Raw genomic sequence first — 20,332 nt, 5'->3', positions numbered from 1 at the left:
AAGAAATGACAAGTTACTCCATTTCTAATCAGCACTTTAGGTGTTTATCCTTTATAAACACCTGGATGGCAGTGTGGTTAAGGCCTTAAACTCATGATCGAACTGAAGAATGTTATTGTTTGTTCAAAACCCCCTTCTGGTATAAAGTTGAACTTTTATTTGGATGACTCAAAGACAAATATCTGTGTCCTCCTTATTTCCCTTTCACTGGGCTCTTGATTGGACTTTATTAACACCAGAATGGCTGAATGGTTAAGGCATTGGTTTTAAGATCCAATGGACATGTGGGTTTGAACCCCACTCCTGGTAGAAATGTACCTTTGTTTTAGATGTAATCAAGTCTCATTTAGATACTGTGTGCTCCTTATTCCATTTTGACTAGGATCTTGATTGTACTTTATTAAAACTAGGATGGCCGGGAGGTTAAGACGTTGGATGAAAATCCAATGGATAAATGTCCTCGTGCGTTCGAACCACACTCCTGGTAGAAGTTTGATTTGGATGTAATCAACCCTCCTTTTGCTCATTTGTATTTTATGTGGATAAAGGATGAAAGAAATGTCTGTGACCCCTTTCTCCACTTTGGCTGGGCTCTTGAGTATATTTTAGCTACATCAGGATGATGAGAGGTTAAGGCGTTGGATTGAAGCTCCAGTGGATATATGGTTTCGAACCCCTCTCCTGGTAACACGTTTACCTTTGATTTGGATGTAATCAACTCTGATTTGGACTTTGTGTGGATCAAATCCAAAATAAATGACTATGTCCACTTTGACTCAGCACTTTTTAGTCTTTTGGTAACAGCAGGATGACCGAGTGGTTAAGGCATTGGACTTAAGCTTCAATGGACATCTGTCCACGTGGGTCGGAACCCAACTACTGGTATAAATATTTACCTTTGATTTGGATGTAACCCAGTCTCATTTAATTCCTTTGGATATTGTCTGGCTCAAAACAAAAAGGTGACTGTGAGAACCTTATAATGTACAACAGAATGAGTCATATTAAATGGCAGGGAAACTGTCCAATTGCAGGCTTACCCTGCAGTGAAGTTTTGACAACTGTGTAAACCTCTTTAGGACTAGGTGACCTTTATCAATATATTTGCGTGTATTTAACCAGAAAAAATGAAACGCTGATTAGGCTATCATAAAGAACATCAAATGCAATGATGATCTGGACGAGACTGCCGAATCAAGGCAAAGGTAAGAATCTCTGGATTAACTATCCAATGTTAGCAAAATGTAGTAATAAATATCTAGGCAAAATGTCTTTAAAATTGGACAATTCTGTGCAAGTTTTAAATTGACACAATACTTGTTAGCAAAGTTGTCTGCTAGAGATGACGTGCAAGAGCTTGCAGTTATTTGTAGTTTTGCATGTATACTTTGACGCTAATAGGCATTTTCAAATCAGAGTAAATAAAGCTGAATATATTGACAAAAAGTCACCTTGTCCAAGAGATTGCTGGTTATCAAAACATCACCCCAATAGTCAAAATGAACAATGGATAAACGATTGGAACCATTTGTTTGACCGCTAGGTTTTATGGGTATTACGACACCTCCACTGTGGGGCTCTACAAAGACTCTCATAAATACACTTTAGTGGGTTCATAAATTTAGATTTACCCATTTCACAGGATAAATAGGAAAATGCTTTGACAGGAAGTTAATGGCACTGTCAGATAGTGGACTTTTCAGTAAAAGATATGCCTGCCTTCTTGCATCCACCATCTAATATATTTAGTGGTAGCGTTGGTAAGAAAGTAGCTGGCACGAGCCTTTGCTTGAGCGAGCCGGAACAGCTCATAGGTTAGGAGCCCATCTCCTGTTTCTGTAGAGTGAGGCAGCTTAATGTACAAGTACACCCCCTGGACAGGATGCTAGTCTATCACAGGGCCTTACCCAGATCCAGCTCCTTTATGCTGAGTGCCAAGCAGAGATTGAACTCTCAACCTTCCAATCTCAGGGCGGACACTAACCACAAGGCCACTAAGTTGGGTGGGACGAACGTTAATGTCCAGGTTGAATGATTAGAGAGGAATGGGCACATAGTGAAGAAAGGCACTCCTGGTGGTGTGTCCTGACATAAGTTCACAATCACAGGCACATAGAAAAAGTTACAAACATGACAGGCAGGTGGACTCATTTTGTCATCAACAAGTTTATTGATTTTAACCAAATGGACTGGTGGCTAGCTACAATGGTAGAACCAAGCAGGAAGCGTGACGAACTGACAATCAGGCCATTTTTTTCTCCTTTACGTCCACTGTGAATTGCAAAGGTGGTGAGGATGTGGCAATGACCCCAAAAACATTTGGTATCCTTCTGACAGCATTAGGTTTTAAAAGTTGAAACGTAGAAGGGAAAAATAATGAAAGCTCCAGAATCATGCAGTAGGTCAGTCAGCATACAACGTTATCTATGAATGAGTGACAGTCTAGCAGTTGAAAAGAAAGACTCAAGTAAAGGTCTGGGCCATATTCAGTACAGACTTACAGCAGTTCTAAGGCCTGGTCCTGCAGCGCCCCTGTGAGTCATGGTTTTCAAAACCAGTCAATGAATGACTTCTGGAGTTCGAAAGACCTGATTGAATGCAGATATGGATTTCACCAAACATGGGCCACAACGAATGAATGACATCCAATGATACAAACCAGAATACACAGGGATCCCCCACAATGACAATTACAAAAAACATACAAATAAGGGAGGGACCAATAAAATGTGACAAAGGGCTCCCCGAAATAAAAATCCTATTGTATTTCAAACATCAACAAAAGGGTTATTCTTACAAGCTAAAAGTAAAATAATAATTAAACATTTGGTTTAGCATCCAAAATCATAGGACAATACTCAATCAAAAAGGTATCTTTGCTCCAGTTCAAAAGGTTTGAAGGACCAGTCACTCACACCGAAATATCAAGGTACACACAGTACACCACTCAAAGCATGTCCCACAGTGAATAGTATAATAAAAAACCAGAGCAACTTCAAATCAGAATCGTAACAACCATGTACCCAGACAGGTCGTCTACACAGTGTTGAAGTGTTCTGTTTTCACAGGTGGCCCAATATCACAATAACCAGGACACCATCTTGTTGGACATTGGCTGATGTCCTTTTCATTACATTGTCACCATTAAAGCACCATAAAAGATGGATGACATTGTACATGTATGGACAAATGAACAGTGCAGTGGATATTAACATGAACTATCAAGAAATATATTTAAGACATGAGCGATAACTTACCATAGAACCCTCATATTCAAATCTGAACCTTGAAGCCATTTCCACTGCTTTCATTTAAAAATGTATTATTCCTTCCCTCTAATCAGGGACTGATTAAAACCTGGGACACCAGGTAGGTGCAATTTATAATCAGGTAGAACTGAAAACCAGCAGTACTCCAGACCTCCTGGGTAGGTTTGAATGCCCCTGCCATAGAACAATGTCCTTCCTAGTCATCTTTCACACCTGGAAGTATTGTGCTCCTTCAAACATGTCACTGGTTAATACCAACAGTTTCACAAAACATTCAGGAATGTTTTTCTTGCTTTTAAGAATGCACCTTTAATTTTGGGGTACTTTCTGAAATATAGTTTCCCCTGAACTATTTACATGTGGGAATTTGATAGGACTGAAGTGGAATGTTTCTTACAGAAGAAACATGAAAAGCAAATGCATAAGCAAGGTAGCAATGGAAAGTGAACAGTTAGAAGATGGAAAAATTTGACCAAAAGTTGAGGACATAACAGTTTACCTGACAAGACTGAATCCAAACAGTACACTTGATTTTATGTGCATTTTACATTTACTGTACTTTGCCACATTTGTTGATCAAATCTGAAAATACTCTGGATACATCCAGTAACATAAGAATACTCCTGGAAAATGTGGGGTAGGTGCAACATAAGGGTTGGAGTGAGAGGACTATCTGGTGTCTCCATGTGGCCAAACACCTCTCCAAAGTGTGCACAGTTACTAAGTAATTCCAATGCACTTTAATGACTCAAAGAGTCGTCAACTATAGGGTGCTTTTTTGAGCTCTCCTAGCCGTGCCATTGAGGAACTAGAGCAAGCACACTTGTAGTCGTTTTGTTTGGAACCCAACCCTGCATCCACGCCATCACACAATTACTGTTTATGCAATCCAAAAACAGACCATTATAATTTGAAATCTGGGTCAGGTGGAAATAATTTGAAAGCTTGTTCTATTGCCAACATCACTAGCTAAGTTATAAAGTACAATCTTACAATGTTAGGCTTTCACAAGGAAATTCAGAGAAATGGATAGTAATTTTGGTGTGCATAGAAAGGAGTCAAGTGCATTCAGTTGCGTGAACTGCAGCAAATTTTCTTCACAATAGACAAACACAGGCTCATTCCGTTCAGAACCACCCAGGATATGACGCCATGTCATCTTGTAACTGTACATCAAACAGTGATCATAAACGTTGACACAGAATATGACATGAGTTTTACAATATAGAAATGTGAAGTGCACATTTGGACTCGGCTTGCTTGATGGACATCAAAACAGTAATTATTATCTTCAACATCTCATCTTTCAAAATACATCGAGTCCTCTTAAAATGTAAAGCATTTCCCTCACTCAGACAAATTTGCCAAAGTTACCGAATTGGCGGGAGGGATGGCGGGAGGGATGGGGACAACTTCTTCTCGTGTGCAGTACTCAAGTTCAGAACGGCTGTCAGTCAAAACCCATACAGCACTGTGAGGCACAGAACCTGAGCTCTGCCGTCATTTATAGCATGTTACTCTACAGACACTGCATTCCAATTTAGTTGCTTATCAGGCATTTTTCAACCAATATACAGGTATGAGTGTAAAATGTTAAGACAGGGCTTTGCAAAGTGGTTTTGTTCTCTTGTATTTGTGTTTATGTGAATAGATTTGTGAGATTCAATAAAAACAGTGAATTCTATGGGATCTAAGTGTCAATGAAGACATTATTTGGTCACCTGCCATGTACAGGCAGCATGCAACATGTTATATAGCTTTAAAGCGATAGTTTTGCTAGCGACAACTTGCTAGTGATCTAAGAAAAGTTAAATATCTTAAAAGTGAAACACACCATGAGTAAGAAAATACATAACCTATTTCAAAGTCAGGCCGAGGAAAAACGCAAGTACAATTACTATTATGTACAGTGCATTTGGAGAGTATTAAGACCCCATGACCTTTTCCACATTTTGTTACGTTACAGCCTTATTCTAAAATTGATTAAATATTATTTTTGGTCTCATTAATCTACACAATACCCCACAATGTCAAAGCGAAAACAGGACTTTAGAAATGTTTGCAAATGTATAAAATACTAAAAACAGAAATACCTTATTTACATAAGTATTCAGACCATGTGCTACGAGACTCGAAATTGAGCTCAAGTGCATCCTGTTTCCATTGGTCATCATTGAGATGTTTCTACAACTTGATTGGAGTCCACCTGTGATAAATTCAATTGATTGGACATGATTTGGAAAGGCACACACCTGTCTATATAAATTCCCAGTTGACAGTGCATGTCTGAGCAAAAACCAAGCCAGGAGGTCGACGGAATTGTCAGTAGAGCTCTGAGACAGGGTTTTGTCGAGGCACAGGTCTGGGGAAGGGTACCAAAACATTTCTGCAGCATTGAAGGTCCCCAAGAACCCAGTGGCCATCTTCTTAAAAAGTTTGGAACTACCAAGAATCTTCCTAGAGCTGGCTGCCCTGCCAAACTGAGCAATTGGGGGAGAAGGGCCTTGGTCAGGGAGGTGACCAAGAACCCAATGGTCACTCTTATAGAGCTCCAGAGTGCATCTGTAGAGATGGGAGAACTTTCCAGAAGGACAACCATCTCTGCAGCACTCCACCAAATCAGACCTTTATGGTAGTGGCCAGACGGAAGCCACTCCTTAGTAAAAGTCACATGACAGCCTGCTTGGTGGCACCTAAATGACTCTCAGACCATCAGAAACAAGATTTTCTGGTCTGATGAAACAAAGTTTGAACTCTTTGGCTTGAATGCCAAGCGTCACATTTGGAATAAACCTGGCACCATCGCTACGGTGAAGCACGGTGGTGGCAGCATTATGCTGTGAGGATGTTTTTCAGCGGCAGGGACTGGGAGACTAGTCAGGATCGAGCGAAAGATGAACGGAGCAAAGTACAGAGATCCTTGATGAAAACATGCTCCCGAGTGCACAGGACCTCGGACTGGGGAGAAGGTTCACCTACCAAGATAACGCAGGAAAGGCTTCGGGACAAGTCTCTGAATGTCCTTGAGTGGCCCAGCCAGAGCCTGGACTTGTAACCGATCGAACATTTCTGGAGAGACCTGAAAATAGCTGTGCAGTGACGCTCCCCATCCAACCTGACAGAGCTTGAGAGGATCTGCAGAGAAGAATGGGAGAAACTTCCCAAATACAGGAGTGCCAAGTTTGTAGCATCATACCCAAGACGACTCAAGGCTGTAATCGCTGCCAAAGGTGCTTCAACAAAGTACTGAGTAAAGGGTCTGAATACTTATGTAAATGTGATATATTTTTTATTTTTTAATACATTTGCAAAAATTTCAAAACAACCTGTTTTTTCTTTGTCATTATGAGGTATTGTGTGTAGATTGAAGAGGGGAAAAAACTATTTTAGAATAAGGCTATAACGTAACGAAAATGTGGAGGGGTCTGAATACTTTCCGAATGCACTGTACACACCTTAAAGCCAAGAACATAAAGATGTGTTCTTTTTATAAAGCACAACGTCATAGATAAAAGCTATCTAATATTCTCAAACCAACGAACCACAAAACTAAAAAGGTATTTAAACAGGATAAGCAGGATTTTGATGTCAAATGGAAAAGCATTATGAATGTGATGTTCAAAAGATTTCCCCCAACATTGTGTTTTTGTTTGCTTATGTTCAGATTGTTAAGAAACCAGCGGGCATGTGTACTCTCTAAACTGTAATGCATTTTGACACCTAGCTAGACTTCATAATTGCACTTAAAAATAAAAAAAACTGTATACATCCGAAACCCATTTCCTCCTGAGCATTGCATTTCTCCTCACTATTGGTTTGACAACAATTTAAATCCTGGGATATTCAATACCCCCAACTGGCAAGTAAGTTTGTTTTGCCTGTACAATTTCTATATAGGTCTTAACCCTTTCCAGTTACTTAATAACAGCAGAAACCTAGCACTCAAAGATTAGCTAATTATGTTGATGCCCAAAATTCCATGGAAAAGAACCACGGGTCCTTGGTCATCCTCGGAGGATTGACGTTAAGCACTGTCAGTCACAGGCTGAAAGAGAAGCATGGAGAAAATGTTACATTGCATCAGTAATTTATGTTTTTAAATAATATTGGAAATGAACCAAACACCACCAACTATTCAAGGTTAAGTGGATCAGGGGTGAGTTTCTCATAAACCTCGTTGCCAGCACAGTACTACACATCTCCTCATGACACAGCTCGCGTAGGACAGCAAAGGTGCTTAATTTGAATTTCGTTAATTCAAGCACAGAAGATTGTCAAGAGAAATAACAGGCCATATTAGCTAAAAGGCGTTTGGAAAACTCACCCTGGGTCAGCCCTGATGTATGACCAAATGAATAGATCTTCCCCAAACAAGAGGTTGGTGTAAAACATAGTGAAAAGTACATTCATTATTATTTTTTGTTGTTGTTTTATGTCTCTGTAACTCAACATATAAAAGTCAGCTTCCCTCACCTTCTCTGATGTTAATTGGGCCTCGGTCGGTGGTTTTGCTTGGCTCTCTGGCTTTGGTTCACCCGCAGAAGACAGCGCTGTGGGCTTAGGCCCTGCCTTGTCATTGAGCTTCAGCTCGGTGTCAGACTTCTTGCTATCCACCTTCGAGTCACCTTTGCTCTCTGTGTCCTTAGGTCGTTTAGGAGAGCTCTTCAGAGAGAAAGACACATGACCCTTATTCAAGTGCCATGTTTCCCCAAGTTGGTAAACATATACGATTGCTTACTTTCTTAAGTTTTTTTTTTTACTGATTCAAATTAACAACCTCTTAAAAACCTTTAAAATACCATGTAAAAACAATTTCTTTACGAATAGCAAAGTGACCCACACCTGCCACTTTCCTATTTAATATTTGGCAGCACTTTATAATAACACCTTGTAATAAAGAATTTATAATGGATTAGTAAATAGTTTATTCATTAAAATCAGTACTCCAACATTTGTTAATGTTAGTAAGCTAGTATTTACATAGTTATAAACTTCTAAAGTATGTAGTAATGATCCATACGATAATTTATATGTATAATATAGGTCCTTATATACCATTTAATCATTAGCAATGTCTTTTTGCGTGACTTCATCTAAAGTGAGGGCTATTTATACATTAGAAATACTTTATGTTTTGAGTGACCAGTGTAATTTCTTACAAAAAGATGGACATGAATTGGGAGACATTCCAGCAGTACCTGATGCTCCTTATTAAGGTCTCAAAACAGCCTAGAACATATGGTAAAACAGTAAAAGAATAAGCACACAATACAGGATGTTAAAGGAAATATAGCGAAGATTTCTGTCACAAAAACTGATGTAAAACAACTGTTTCAAGGTCATGAGGAAGTATTGTAATGCTAATGTTTTTCTAACGTTGTCAACCTCTCAAACTAGAACTAATCATAAAACAGGGAGATGTAGCCTACACATACAGCAGGCCGGATCAGCCAGTTTTTCTCTAGTGGATTTTTATTCCTTCATTACATACAGTGCCCTCAGAAAGTATTCAGACCCCTTGTCTTTTTCCACATTGTTACGTTACAGCCATATGACAGAGCTCTAGAGATCCTCTGTGGAGATGGGAGAACCTTCCAGAAGGACAACCATCTCTGCAGCACTCCACCAATCATTCCTCAGTAAAAAGGCACACGACAGCCCTCTTGGAGTTTGCCAAAAAGGCACCTAAAGACTCTCAGACCATGAGAAACAAGATTCTCTGGTCTGATGAAACAAAGTTTGAACTCTTTGACTTGAATGCCAAGTGTCACGTCTGGAGGAAACATGGTACCATCCCTATAGTGAAGCATGGTGATGGGATGTTTTTCAGCTGCAGGGACTGGGAGACTAGTCAGGATCGAGGGAAAGATGAACGGAGTAAAGTACAGAGAGATCCTTGATGAAGGCCCTGAGCACTCTAGAGCAGGTTTCAGACTGGGGGCGAAGGTTCACCTTCCAACAGGACAACGACCCTAAGCACACAGCCAAGACAACCCAGGAGCGCTTTGGAACAAGTCTCTGAATGTCCTCGAGTGGCTTGCCAGAGCCCGGATTTAAACCTGTTCTAACATTGCTGGAGAGACCTGAAAAAGCTGTGCAGCAAAACTTCCCATCCAACCTGATGGTGCTTGAGAGGATTTGCAGAGAAGAATGGGAGAAACTCCCCAAATACAGGTGTGCCAAGATTGTAGTGTCATACCCAAGAAGACTCGAGGCTGTAATCGCTACAAAAGGTGATTCAACAAAGTACTGAGTAAAGGGTCTGAATACTTATGTAAAAGTAATAATTCAGTATTACATTCTTTATAAATTAGCAACCATTTCTAAAAACCTGTTTTTGCTTTGTCATTATGAGGTATTGTGCGTAGATTAATACATTTTAGAATAAGGCTGTAAGCTAACAAAATGTGGAAAAAGTCAAGGGTTTTGAATACTTTCCAAAGGCACTGTATGTGATTGAGTTAGAAATGTTACATGCATAACCTTTAAATGCTTCCAGTGCCTCAGTCTTTTTAAAACGCAGACTATTTTCACACTTTGCTTTGTTTGGCGGCAAATTTGAACGTAATGGGTTAGTTCAGTGAAATTATGTATTCAGGTATTTGTTTTCTTACCACATAAGAAGTCTATGGACTTCTCTTAGGAGCAACTGCAATCCACACTTGGGTTTTGGTAGAAAAACCACTGCCAAGAAAAGGGTCATGTTTGCATTTTCGGACGAAGGTATACACCACACTATTACAACAGTGTGACTGTTTGTATTTGTATTTATTAAGGATCCCCATTAGCTGCGGCCAAGGCATACTCTTCCTGGGGTCCAGTAGAATTAAGGCAGTTATTCAATTTAAAAAACTATACATTCAACAGATTTCACAACACATTAAGTGTCTGCCCTCAGGCACCTACTGTACTACCACTGTTCTGGAATCAAATGTTTATTATATTCCCTTAAACATCCTCTGTAGAGAACCATCCTCTGTAGAGAACCATCCTCTGTAGAGAACCATCCTCTGTAGAGAACCATCCTCTGTAGAGAACCATCAATATGTTCTAGGACATTTTTAAAACTTAAATCTGGAATGCTTAATGGTGAAACTGCCATGTTCATTTGAAATATTATAACAAAGAAGTTACTGCAAACGACAACAAAAGAAATTCCCCTCAGACATCACTACATGCGCGATAAAACAGCAGAATATGTACTGCACGATGTGCGACACTCCTCACCTCCGCTTAGTCTCCCCAAAAAACAAAAACACATACAGTATAATAACAGTGGCAATGTTTCCCCTACTGCAGATACCATCTTTAAAGGAGCATCGAGTACTGCTGGAATGTCTACCAATGGCATGTCCATCTTTTAATGAGAAATTACACTGGTCACCAAAACATTATATATAGTATTTATAAAGTATAAATAGCACTCACTTGAAATGAGGCCATGCAAAAATACTATTTTTTCTTAACTGCATTGTTGGTTAAGGGCTTGTAAGTAAGCATTTCACTGTAAGGTCTACACCTGTTGTATTTGGTGCATGAGACACATACAATTAGATTGGAAAGCGTTCCACAGAGATGCTGGCCCATGTTGACTCCAATGCTTCCCACAGTTGTGTCAAGTTGGCTGGATGTCCATTGTGTGGTGGACCATTCTTGATACACATGGGAAATTATTGAGCATGAAATACCCAGCAGCATTGCAGTTCTTGGCACAAACCGGTGCGCCTGGCACCTACTACCATATCCCGTTTAAAGGAACTTTCTTTTGTCTTGCACGTTCACCCTCAGAATGGCACACACACACAATCCATGTCAAGGCTTAAAACACCTTCTTTAACCTGTCTCCTCCCCTTCCTCTATACACTGACTGAAGTGGATTTAACAAGTGACATCAATAAGGGATCACAGCTTTCACCTGGACAGTCTGTCATGGAAAGAGCAGGCGTTTCTAATGTTTTATACACTCTGTATAATGCAGCCTAAAGCAGAAAATGGTTTTATTGCCTGTGAGTAAGTTCTTCGCCAATACCGGCCAGTGCCAGTCATTCGCATGAAGAGGAGACGGAGATACAGGGTTTGCAGATGTGGGTGCCTTGTGAGAATTTGTCGGGGAATAAACATTTGTTTATTTAATAAATATTTTTTTTTACCTCTATTTTCTTAACTGCATTGTAAGTAAGCGTTTCACGGGAAGTTCTACAGCTGTTGTATAAAGGGCATGTGACAAATACAATATGATATCAAGAGCACTGTAAGCCTACCGCTGGCCAATCGGATGGCTCAGATTACAGTGTCTGCAGTAACGTAGCATGTATAAAAGAAAGCCACAGTAAAGTTGATACTGTGAGATTTCAAAACATGTAAAAGCATGACTAGGGAGAACCTGTCAACGAACACAGCAAAGAGCTGTTGTTTTTATGAGTGCGTTCATGTTTAAGTTCTTACTCAGCACTGTCAACACTTTTTATTCAACACTATTATGAAGCCATAAAATGCACTTTCCTACTATTTCCACTCAGCGCTACAACAAGCACTCCAGCAGTAATGAATGAGTAGAAAAGTATCTATAGGCTTGCGTTGTTATTATTAGCGGCTTGGGTCTTATTTAATGTCAAGTAATATTTCACTTTCTCTGTTCATAAGAGTAACATGAATTTGTGCATGAGGCAGAAAGTATGCGGTGCGAAGGTGTCCCTTTTTGGTCAGTGTCAGTGGAGGAAAGGGAGAGCAGAGGGATGTTGAGAGGCGGACCCTCAGTCTGCTGCTCTCTCCCTCCGCTAAGACCATCAGATGCAGGTGCCATCAGCCCAGTAAAATAAAAAATAAAAAGCACATTTAAAATGTATGCTCACTCAACTGCACCTCACAAGTAATACAACAGATCTATTACCGGTGTGATCATACAGCCTACTTCAAATTTTGAAATAAATATATTTTTTAAATGGCCCCAACAACAGGGCACTGGCAGGGCAATTAAAGCAAAGCCAATGTGCTGATAAAGTATTGGGCCTATAGCTTACTGCGCAAACCAAGTACTGTTTTTAAATTGGTCAATGTTGCATAAGCTTATGTTTTTTAAGTAACATAAAAAATAATCTGAGCAGTAGATCTCTGTCTGCATTTTGACTCAGAAAAGGTTGGTGACCACTGTTCTAGAGCATTTCCCTTTACTGTGGCAATTGTGATCAAATCAATGCAATGTTAGCCACTTCCAATGAAACATACTGAAACAAAACAAACTATGCAAGAGATTTTGTTGTAGGCGGAACGCTTCAGAGTAGGATACTATTGCATTGACACACACGTCTCATCCCATACTCTACACAGACCAGTGCGGCATAAACAATCAGAGCTGCAGTAGGCCTATATGCAAATAGACCATTGCCTTATATGGATCTGTGCCATTTACTTTGAACTGGACTGTGTTTACAACATGAGCAGTCGTGAATAGATGAGCTTGGTTTGAGATCAAAGCGAGAGCTGCATATAGTCACTTGTGCACATTTTTTTCATATCATTTGCGAGGTAATGAGTTATTAACCCAGTTATAGATCATTTGTAGTTCCTACACGAGCACAAAATGTATACATTTCTAGACATCTTCAAAAATCGATCAGTCACCTTGTCTGAAGGACAAGCGGATAAAGAGGTTAACTTCTCTAGGATAGGGGGCAGCATTTTCACGTTTGGATGAAAAGCATACACAAATTCAACTGCCAGCTACTCATCCCCAGAAGATAAGATATGCATATTATTAGTAGATTTGGATAGAAAACACTATGAAGTGTCTAAAACTGTTTGAATCATGTCTGAGTATAACAGAACTTATTTAGCAGGCGAAACCCCGAGGACAAACCATTCAGATATTTTTTTTGGGGGGGTCACTCTTTTCAAATGGGTTTTCATTGGGAATACCGATTTCTAATTGACCTTCTTGCAGTTCCTACCGCTTCCACTGGATGTCAACGGTCTTTAGAAATTGGTTGAGGTTTTGTCCTTTGTGTAATGTAGAAGTACGGCCATCTTGAACGAGGGTCACTGGAAGTGTACTGTTAGTTAGAGGCGCGTGACCAGAAAGCTAGCTACAGTTTGTTTTAATCCTGTATTGAACACAGATCATCCGGTCTTCAATTTTATTGATTATTTACGTTAAAAAATACCTAAAGTTGTATTACAAAAGTAGTTTGAAATGTTTTGGCAAAGTTTGCAGGTAACTTTTGAGATATTTTGTAGTCACGTTTCATAAGTTGGAACCTGTTTTCCTGGATCAAACGCGCCAAATAAATGGAAATTTTGGATATATATCGACGGAATTAATCGAACAAAAGGACCATTTGTGATGTTTATAGGACATATTGGAGTGCCAACAACAGAAGCTCGTCAAAGATATGGCATAAATTATATTTTTATTTCTGCATTTTGTGTCGCGCCTGCAGGGTTGAAATATGCTTCTCTATCTTTGTTTACTATGGTGCTAACTCAGATAATAGCATCGTTTGCTTTCGCCGAAAAGCCTATTTGAATTCTGACATGTTGGCTGGATTCACAACCAGTGTAGCTTTAATTTGGTATCTTCCATGTGTGATTTAATGAAAGTTTGATTTTTATAGTCATTTATTTGAATTTGGCACTCTGCATTTTTACTGGCTTTTGGCCAAGTGGGATGTTAGCGTCCCACATATCCCAGAGAAATTAAAACTCTAATTTAATGTAGGCCTTCATTGAACACCACACATTGTCTGCTACTGTAGGCTGAAAGATAGAACAGCTATCTCCATATTAAAATGTTATGGGATGCATTTTCTCCATTGTTTTTGATGGTAGGCCACTCTGGTAGGCCTACATTATGATAAAATAGCCAACTTGGCCACTTTTAAAACTAACTTAAAGCAGGTACAGCCTCAGTGTTTACTATAAACGTTCAAGTTGGTGCTCAGCAGACATGAAATTTGCTCTGTGCCGTAAAAATATTAGGGGACATTGCTTGTGACTGACTTACCTCGACGGAATCCTCAGCTTTCCTCTTGGCCCCTCCCCTGTCGGTCTTCTCATCGATGATGAGGGTCCCTTCGTCCTCATCACTGCTTCCTTCTGCATTCCCCTTTCGTGGCCCACCTGCCTCCACTGCCCCCTCTGCTGGGGTCTCCTTTGCCAGCTGAGGGAGAAAGAACATAATTTTGGCAGGAAAATATGGTGAATTACTCTCTGTATTTGCTGAGGTTGAGTATAGGTAAATCTGTATTTGGGAGTACTTTTTGTCATGGATGATAAAGTAATAGGGATTTTGTGTTACTAGAATAGGAAAAATAAACATTGTGTGGTGTGCTTCTTAATATTTGCTAAAATCATATGTCATGTGTCACACAGGAACAAAGGCTCATGCACGTCGGCAGGTAGACAGACACGACCCTTTCCGCCGTAATCTAAGCACACACACACACCTCATAACCTGCGGGTTCGTGTATCACAGTAGGGTTGTTCTCAATTTCCCATAGACCCTCACTGTAGCCTTTCCTCTTGGTGGGCTTGCCAAACTTCTCCTTGCCCTCCTCATAGGGGAACAAGTCCTTGGGACCCAGGAATGCACTGAGATGGCAAATGATAGAAAGTTCAAAGGTTGAAGCATTGAACTACCTACAAAGCTTCAAAATACTATTCTATGGAGCTAATTCTAATTCCAAACGAACCGCCTAATGCACTTGTGGAGATTTGGAGAGAATTTGATAGGCGAAAGGAACAATATGGTGGTAGCTCCAACTTGTTCTCTGATAAGCTAGTCTGTATTTTCATCATATTACTTGTACATATCAATGCCTCTCAGATCTCCACAAGTGTATTGAAGGTAGGGGCTCATTTGGAATTTTGATAGGATTCATCGCATCAAAAAACATATTCACTTACGTCTCATGTGTCCCAAAGAAGAACACTTGGTACTTGTTGGAGGGGGACTTGACTGCTCCTTCGGGTAACTCATTAATCTGCGGAAGGAAACAGGGAGTGCAATCTTTTAGTGAGTGCATCTGTTACGTCCCTCAGAAAGAAACCAAAAACTGTATCTCAAACAGAAGGTGAACTAACAAAGAGTCACTAACATCCAAAACGAAACAGGTTCAGAAAGGGTTTCAGAAAGACACTCATGGGGTGTCCACAGAGTTGTCTAGCAACAACAACTGGGACTTAAAGGCACCAATCATGACTAAATTTGCCCAAGAGGAGGCAAACAAAATTTAAACCCACACCAAACTTAAAGACAGGAACCAAACCCCCCAAAAAATGGAGCAAAACAAAAACAAATATAAGATAAAGGAATGCTTTTTAAGAAATCAAATAGTGAGAACCAACTAAAGGCGTTAACCCTCCACATCTCTCAAGGCAACTGGAGCACTAGGACAGCCGTTCTTAAATATCACTGTGCCAGCACAGGTGAAACACCTTCTGACTAACCAGGTGACACCAATCGGTGTGCCCAACGTCCAACCTCGAAATATAAATGGGGGAAAACTAAGCATGTAAGACTTCATCAAACTAAATGAAAACTAGTGGCAAAACTTCAAAAATCACACCTGATATGGATTTATGAATTGCAGGAGCTACCACAAACAAGTATATACAAAAAAAATTGTTGGCTACTGAAACAAAGAGAAGAGACAGACCAGTGTAAACAAAAACGCCAGTGCTCCAATAAGGTAATTAAAAATGTACTTCACACTCGACAGGCCTGGTTGTCGACAAGTTCTTTAATGACTGACCAACACTTTTGTTTTCTCACTCAAATACACACATAGCATAAATGACAGCCATTTAGTTTTGTGAAAATGGTGTCACTCTCCCAAAGGCAAATATTGGGCAAAAGTTAAGCACCAATCTCCAACCTACCGAGCCACATGAATTTCACATTATAGCTTGATACTCGTGAATTGGTGGAAGAAGTGTCCAATTGTCAAACTTGAGTAGAATTTTAGATACCTTAATCCAAAACAACTCAAGTAAGTCACCCATTAAAATACTACTTCAGTAAAAGTCTAAAAGTATTTGGTTTTAATTATACTTAAGTAGGGGCACACTCCAACAAAGCACAAGTTTAGTGAGTCCGCCAGATCAGAGTCAGGGATGTTCTCTTATTCAATAATATGAATAGTAAAGTACAGGTACCCTCACAAACTACTTAAGTAGTACTTTAAAGTATTTTTACTTAAAGATACAATGTGTAACTTTCTGGGCGACCCGACCAAACTTATAGATCTGTCATTCACATTGAAAGCAAGTCTAAGAAGCGGTAGATATAGCGCGCATAGAACATTTCTATGCTTCCCATGCTTACGTTTAGTTTTTTGCTCCACCATTTTCTGGTTGCTAAAACTAATAGTGGACTAATTTCAGTTAGTGTACAATCTTAGTTTGTCACAATCTAAACCGCTGTGAAATACATTTTCCATAACCCAAAATATTGTTTCAGCTCTTTGAGGCTGGTGTAAAAAAAAAAGAAGTAAAAGAAGCAAAAAAAATTAAGAACGGGAAGCATAGAAAAAGCACACCTAGAACATATTTAAATAGTGCAAAAACACAGTGTTGGTAAGTAAGAAATTAAAAGTGCAATATGTGCCATGTAAAAAAGCTAACGTTTAGGTTCCTTGCTCAGAACATATGAAAGCTGGCGGTTCAATATTCCCAGTTCTCCAATATTTGCAGTTAAGAACTTTTAGGTTGTAGTTATTATAGGAATTATGACGCGTTGACTATTTCGCTCTATACCATTTGTATTTCATATACCTTTGACTATTGGATGTTCTAATAGGCACATTAGTATTGCCAGCCTAATCTCAGGAGTTGATAGGCTTGAAGTCATAAACAGCGCTGTGGAAGCAAGCATTGCTAAGAGCTGCTGGCAAACGCAGTAAAGTTTGAATGAATGCTTACGAGCCTGCTGCCGCCTACCACCGCTCAGTCAGACTGCTCTATCAATTATCAAATCATAGACTTAATAATAATATAATAAACACAGAAATATGAGCCTTTGGTCATTAATATGGTCAAATCCGGAAACTATCATTTCGAAAATGAAACTTTTATTCTTTCAGTGAAATACAGAACCGTTGTGTATTTTATCGAATGGGTGGCAACCCTAAGTCTAAATATGTATGTTACATTGCACAACCTTCCATGTTATGTCATAATTATGTAACATTCTGGCAAATTAGTTCGCAACGAGCCAGGTGGCCCAAACTGTTGCATATACCCTGACCCTGCATGCAATGAACGCAAGAGAAGTGACACAATTTCCCTAGTTAATATTGCCTGCTAACATGAATCTTTTAACTAAATATACAGGTTTTAAAAAATATACTTCTGTGTATTGATTTTAAGACAGGCATTGATACTTATGGTTGGATACATTCATGAAACAATTGTGCTTTTTTCACAAATGCGCTTTTGTTAAAACATCACCCATTTGGCAAAGTAGGCTGTGATTCATGAAAAATTAACAGGCACCGCATTGATTATGTGCAATGCAGGACAAGCTAGTTATTAACCTAGTAATATCACCATCATGTGTAGTTAACTAGTGATTATGTTAAGATTGATTGTTTTTTATAAGATAACTTTAATGCTAACTAGCAACTTACTTTGGCTCCTTGCTGCACTCGCGTAACAGGTGGTCAGCCTGCCACGCAATTTCCTCGTGGAATACGATGTAATCGGTGTCCAAAAATGCTGATTACCGATTGTTATGAAAACTTGAAATCGGCCCTAATTAAATCGGCCATGAACAAGTGCACACTTCGGAAGCAAGGAGAGATTATTGGGGCATAACACTGGACACCTAGGCTACCTTGTTTTCAGTTTAAGACTACATAAAATTGAGAGGTACTCATTATCTTTCTCTGTGGGACACAGCTATGGTGTGTTGTACAGGAAGCCCTGTGACAACGGTTGGGCCCTGAGCCACCGTGCCTGCCTCGCTGTGCCACCTTGCTTCCTGATGGGCGTCATGCCAAAGAGGCCCTATAGGCGTTCCCGTTGCGTGTCTTACCAGAGTGTGTGTTTGGTGGGCTAGGACAGGGGCATTGACTGTGGACAGTCTGGTAAAGGGGAAGGAGGGAGGGATAGTGGGAGGAGAGACAGACAGAAAACAGGGGGGGTGTATATGCATTGTTCCAGAGATCTGACCAGCCATGTCCTGTATCTATGGTCATCGTAGACTGACAGCCATTCTGAGCTTTCTGATATCATGCTCTATATCTTACTTTTGTAACAGTGCCCTTGAGGTATCTGGTTGTGAATTTATGTAATGTAGAGTATACTGCCATCATGAGCAATGCACAATTAATACAAATGAACAAATAACACATTCTCCTGAAGACTACTTTCTTTTATTAATTTTATGTTTCAGCTGGTCATTTCCCAGTGTTATTTGGGGGAGGCTACTGTGCAAATGTATAGATTACAGAAGTAAATTGGGCATGACTTTTGACGAAAATAAATTAATGAAACTTTTAGTAGTTACCAAACGCTGTTGTTGCAGAAATTGGTAGAAGATTCACTTGAAACTAATCTACGTTGCCGAAACAGTTAATTACACTTCAATGGATTTGGAATGCCTCAGGAAGGGAGAAACATTTTCATAGAGCACCAATTCAGGCAATGTGTGTTGTCCTTTGCCCGAGGATATAACTATTTTTTTTTTTTTATAAACAATGTCAATTCTCATTAATGACAATAAATCACCGATTTTCCCCTCATTTGTAATGAAGTCTAGGCTAAAATACAACATTTACATTACCGTTACAATAGGCTCATGCATTCCTTCCAGACAATCAAACGCCGCCGCTGCCGCCAAATATTAACCATACGGGAATTACCACACTGTAGCAAACTCGGTTACAGTGTTTCAAAGAATCCATTTCACGACTCGCCTCAACTTTGTCTCACATTCACATTGTAAAATGCTACTGGTTGGACTTGGAATAGCCTAATATCCCAGTGGTAACTGTTCTTAAACGTAGGCTACACGAGCCTATTTGTTACCGAAGTTGAAGATGTTATACATGTTTGTTTACATGAAGCCAGGATCTATCGAAAAGCCTATACTAGGCCTCGTATCAATGGTTAAAGTAAACAGTGCCTCTGAGAACTGAACATTTGCTAGGTTACTGTAAAAGTACGTTTACTGCTACAAATAGAAGATTTCGCATTTCTCAAAATGAAACACCGAATGTACAAAAAATGTCACTAGCCTATTTCACACCACGTAGTCATACGCCAATAAACTTTGCAAAGACCAGGGGGTAGGCCTCATTGAACTGATCTAGCAGATAGGCCTACATGCATGTGTACTAGAAACAAAATGACGTAAGCCTACTATTAGCGTTTGGTTAAGCAAGAAGAAAAGTATGAAGGAGCTTACCCTCGCGGGCCAATGTGGATAACCCTTCATTTTCGCAAACACGAGATCCCCAGGCTTGTATTCTTTTTGCCTATTCGACCTCGGCATAGCTTCTCAGCGGATGAATAAGATATATATTTTTTTAAATATAAATGTACAATGTCAGTTTACTGTTGCAAGTAAGAACAACGAGATATAGCCACCTAGAGGATTGCACTTGTTAGGTTAAGAGCTCCAACTTTGGGTGGCTTCAGGTTTTCGCGTCAAAATTAAATAATGCGTAGAAATTTGGAACGTGGACGCAATCGAATTGGTAACTTTGCGCGGTCCAGTGCTTTGCAGAGTGTGATTACAAGATGCAGCTATTAAATGTAATTTTCTTATTTAAAAATAGAATAATAATCCCGTTATTCCTGCTGTCGTAATCCTCTGTAGTCTATCTACAGACCTTGTTTTTGTTTGAAATTGGGAACCGCTTCCCTCTCATGAGCAGATTCATTATCTGAGATTGACTAGTATGGTCTAGGCCAAAACCGAGGTAGCAAAGATATTGGAATTCTGCAAGATTACATACCCTCCATGGATTCTAAGGAACAGAAGCCTTCCAATATACCAACAAAAATGCCTGTTTTGTATTTGATTTGTTTTAAAAGGTCAATTGTCTATAATATTCTACTGA

General features: G+C 39.6%; 1 protein-coding gene across 3 annotated transcripts; it reads right to left on the bottom strand.

Annotated features, from left to right (window-relative positions):
• Positions 1 to 2,147: 2,147 nt before the first annotated feature.
• LOC129819964 (hepatoma-derived growth factor-like) lies at positions 2,148 to 20,172 on the bottom strand. 3 transcript variants are annotated; one of them, XM_055876708.1, is made up of 6 exons: positions 19,675 to 20,172; positions 15,171 to 15,247; positions 14,711 to 14,855; positions 14,269 to 14,424; positions 7,743 to 7,931; positions 2,148 to 7,314 (listed from the first exon to the last, which is right to left on the bottom strand). In XM_055876708.1, the coding sequence occupies exons 1-6, from the start codon at positions 19,759 to 19,761 to the stop codon at positions 7,294 to 7,296; spliced, it is 675 nt and encodes a 224-aa protein (XP_055732683.1). In that variant the 5' UTR covers positions 19,762 to 20,172; the 3' UTR covers positions 2,148 to 7,293. The 3 variants fall into 3 exon arrangements, with proteins under 3 accessions (XP_055732683.1, XP_055732684.1, XP_055732685.1); XM_055876709.1 differs by having other exon boundaries at positions 20,102 to 20,167; XM_055876710.1 differs by lacking the exon at positions 19,675 to 20,172 and adding an exon at positions 19,051 to 19,582.
• Between the last annotated feature and the right edge of the window lie 160 nt (positions 20,173 to 20,332).

The sequence above is a fragment of the Salvelinus fontinalis genome, chromosome 22 (assembly GCF_029448725.1).
Source record: "Salvelinus fontinalis isolate EN_2023a chromosome 22, ASM2944872v1, whole genome shotgun sequence".
In the NCBI taxonomy this organism is placed as follows: domain Eukaryota; kingdom Metazoa; phylum Chordata; class Actinopteri; order Salmoniformes; family Salmonidae; genus Salvelinus; species Salvelinus fontinalis.
This window is presented reverse-complemented; position numbering and strand designations above follow the sequence as displayed.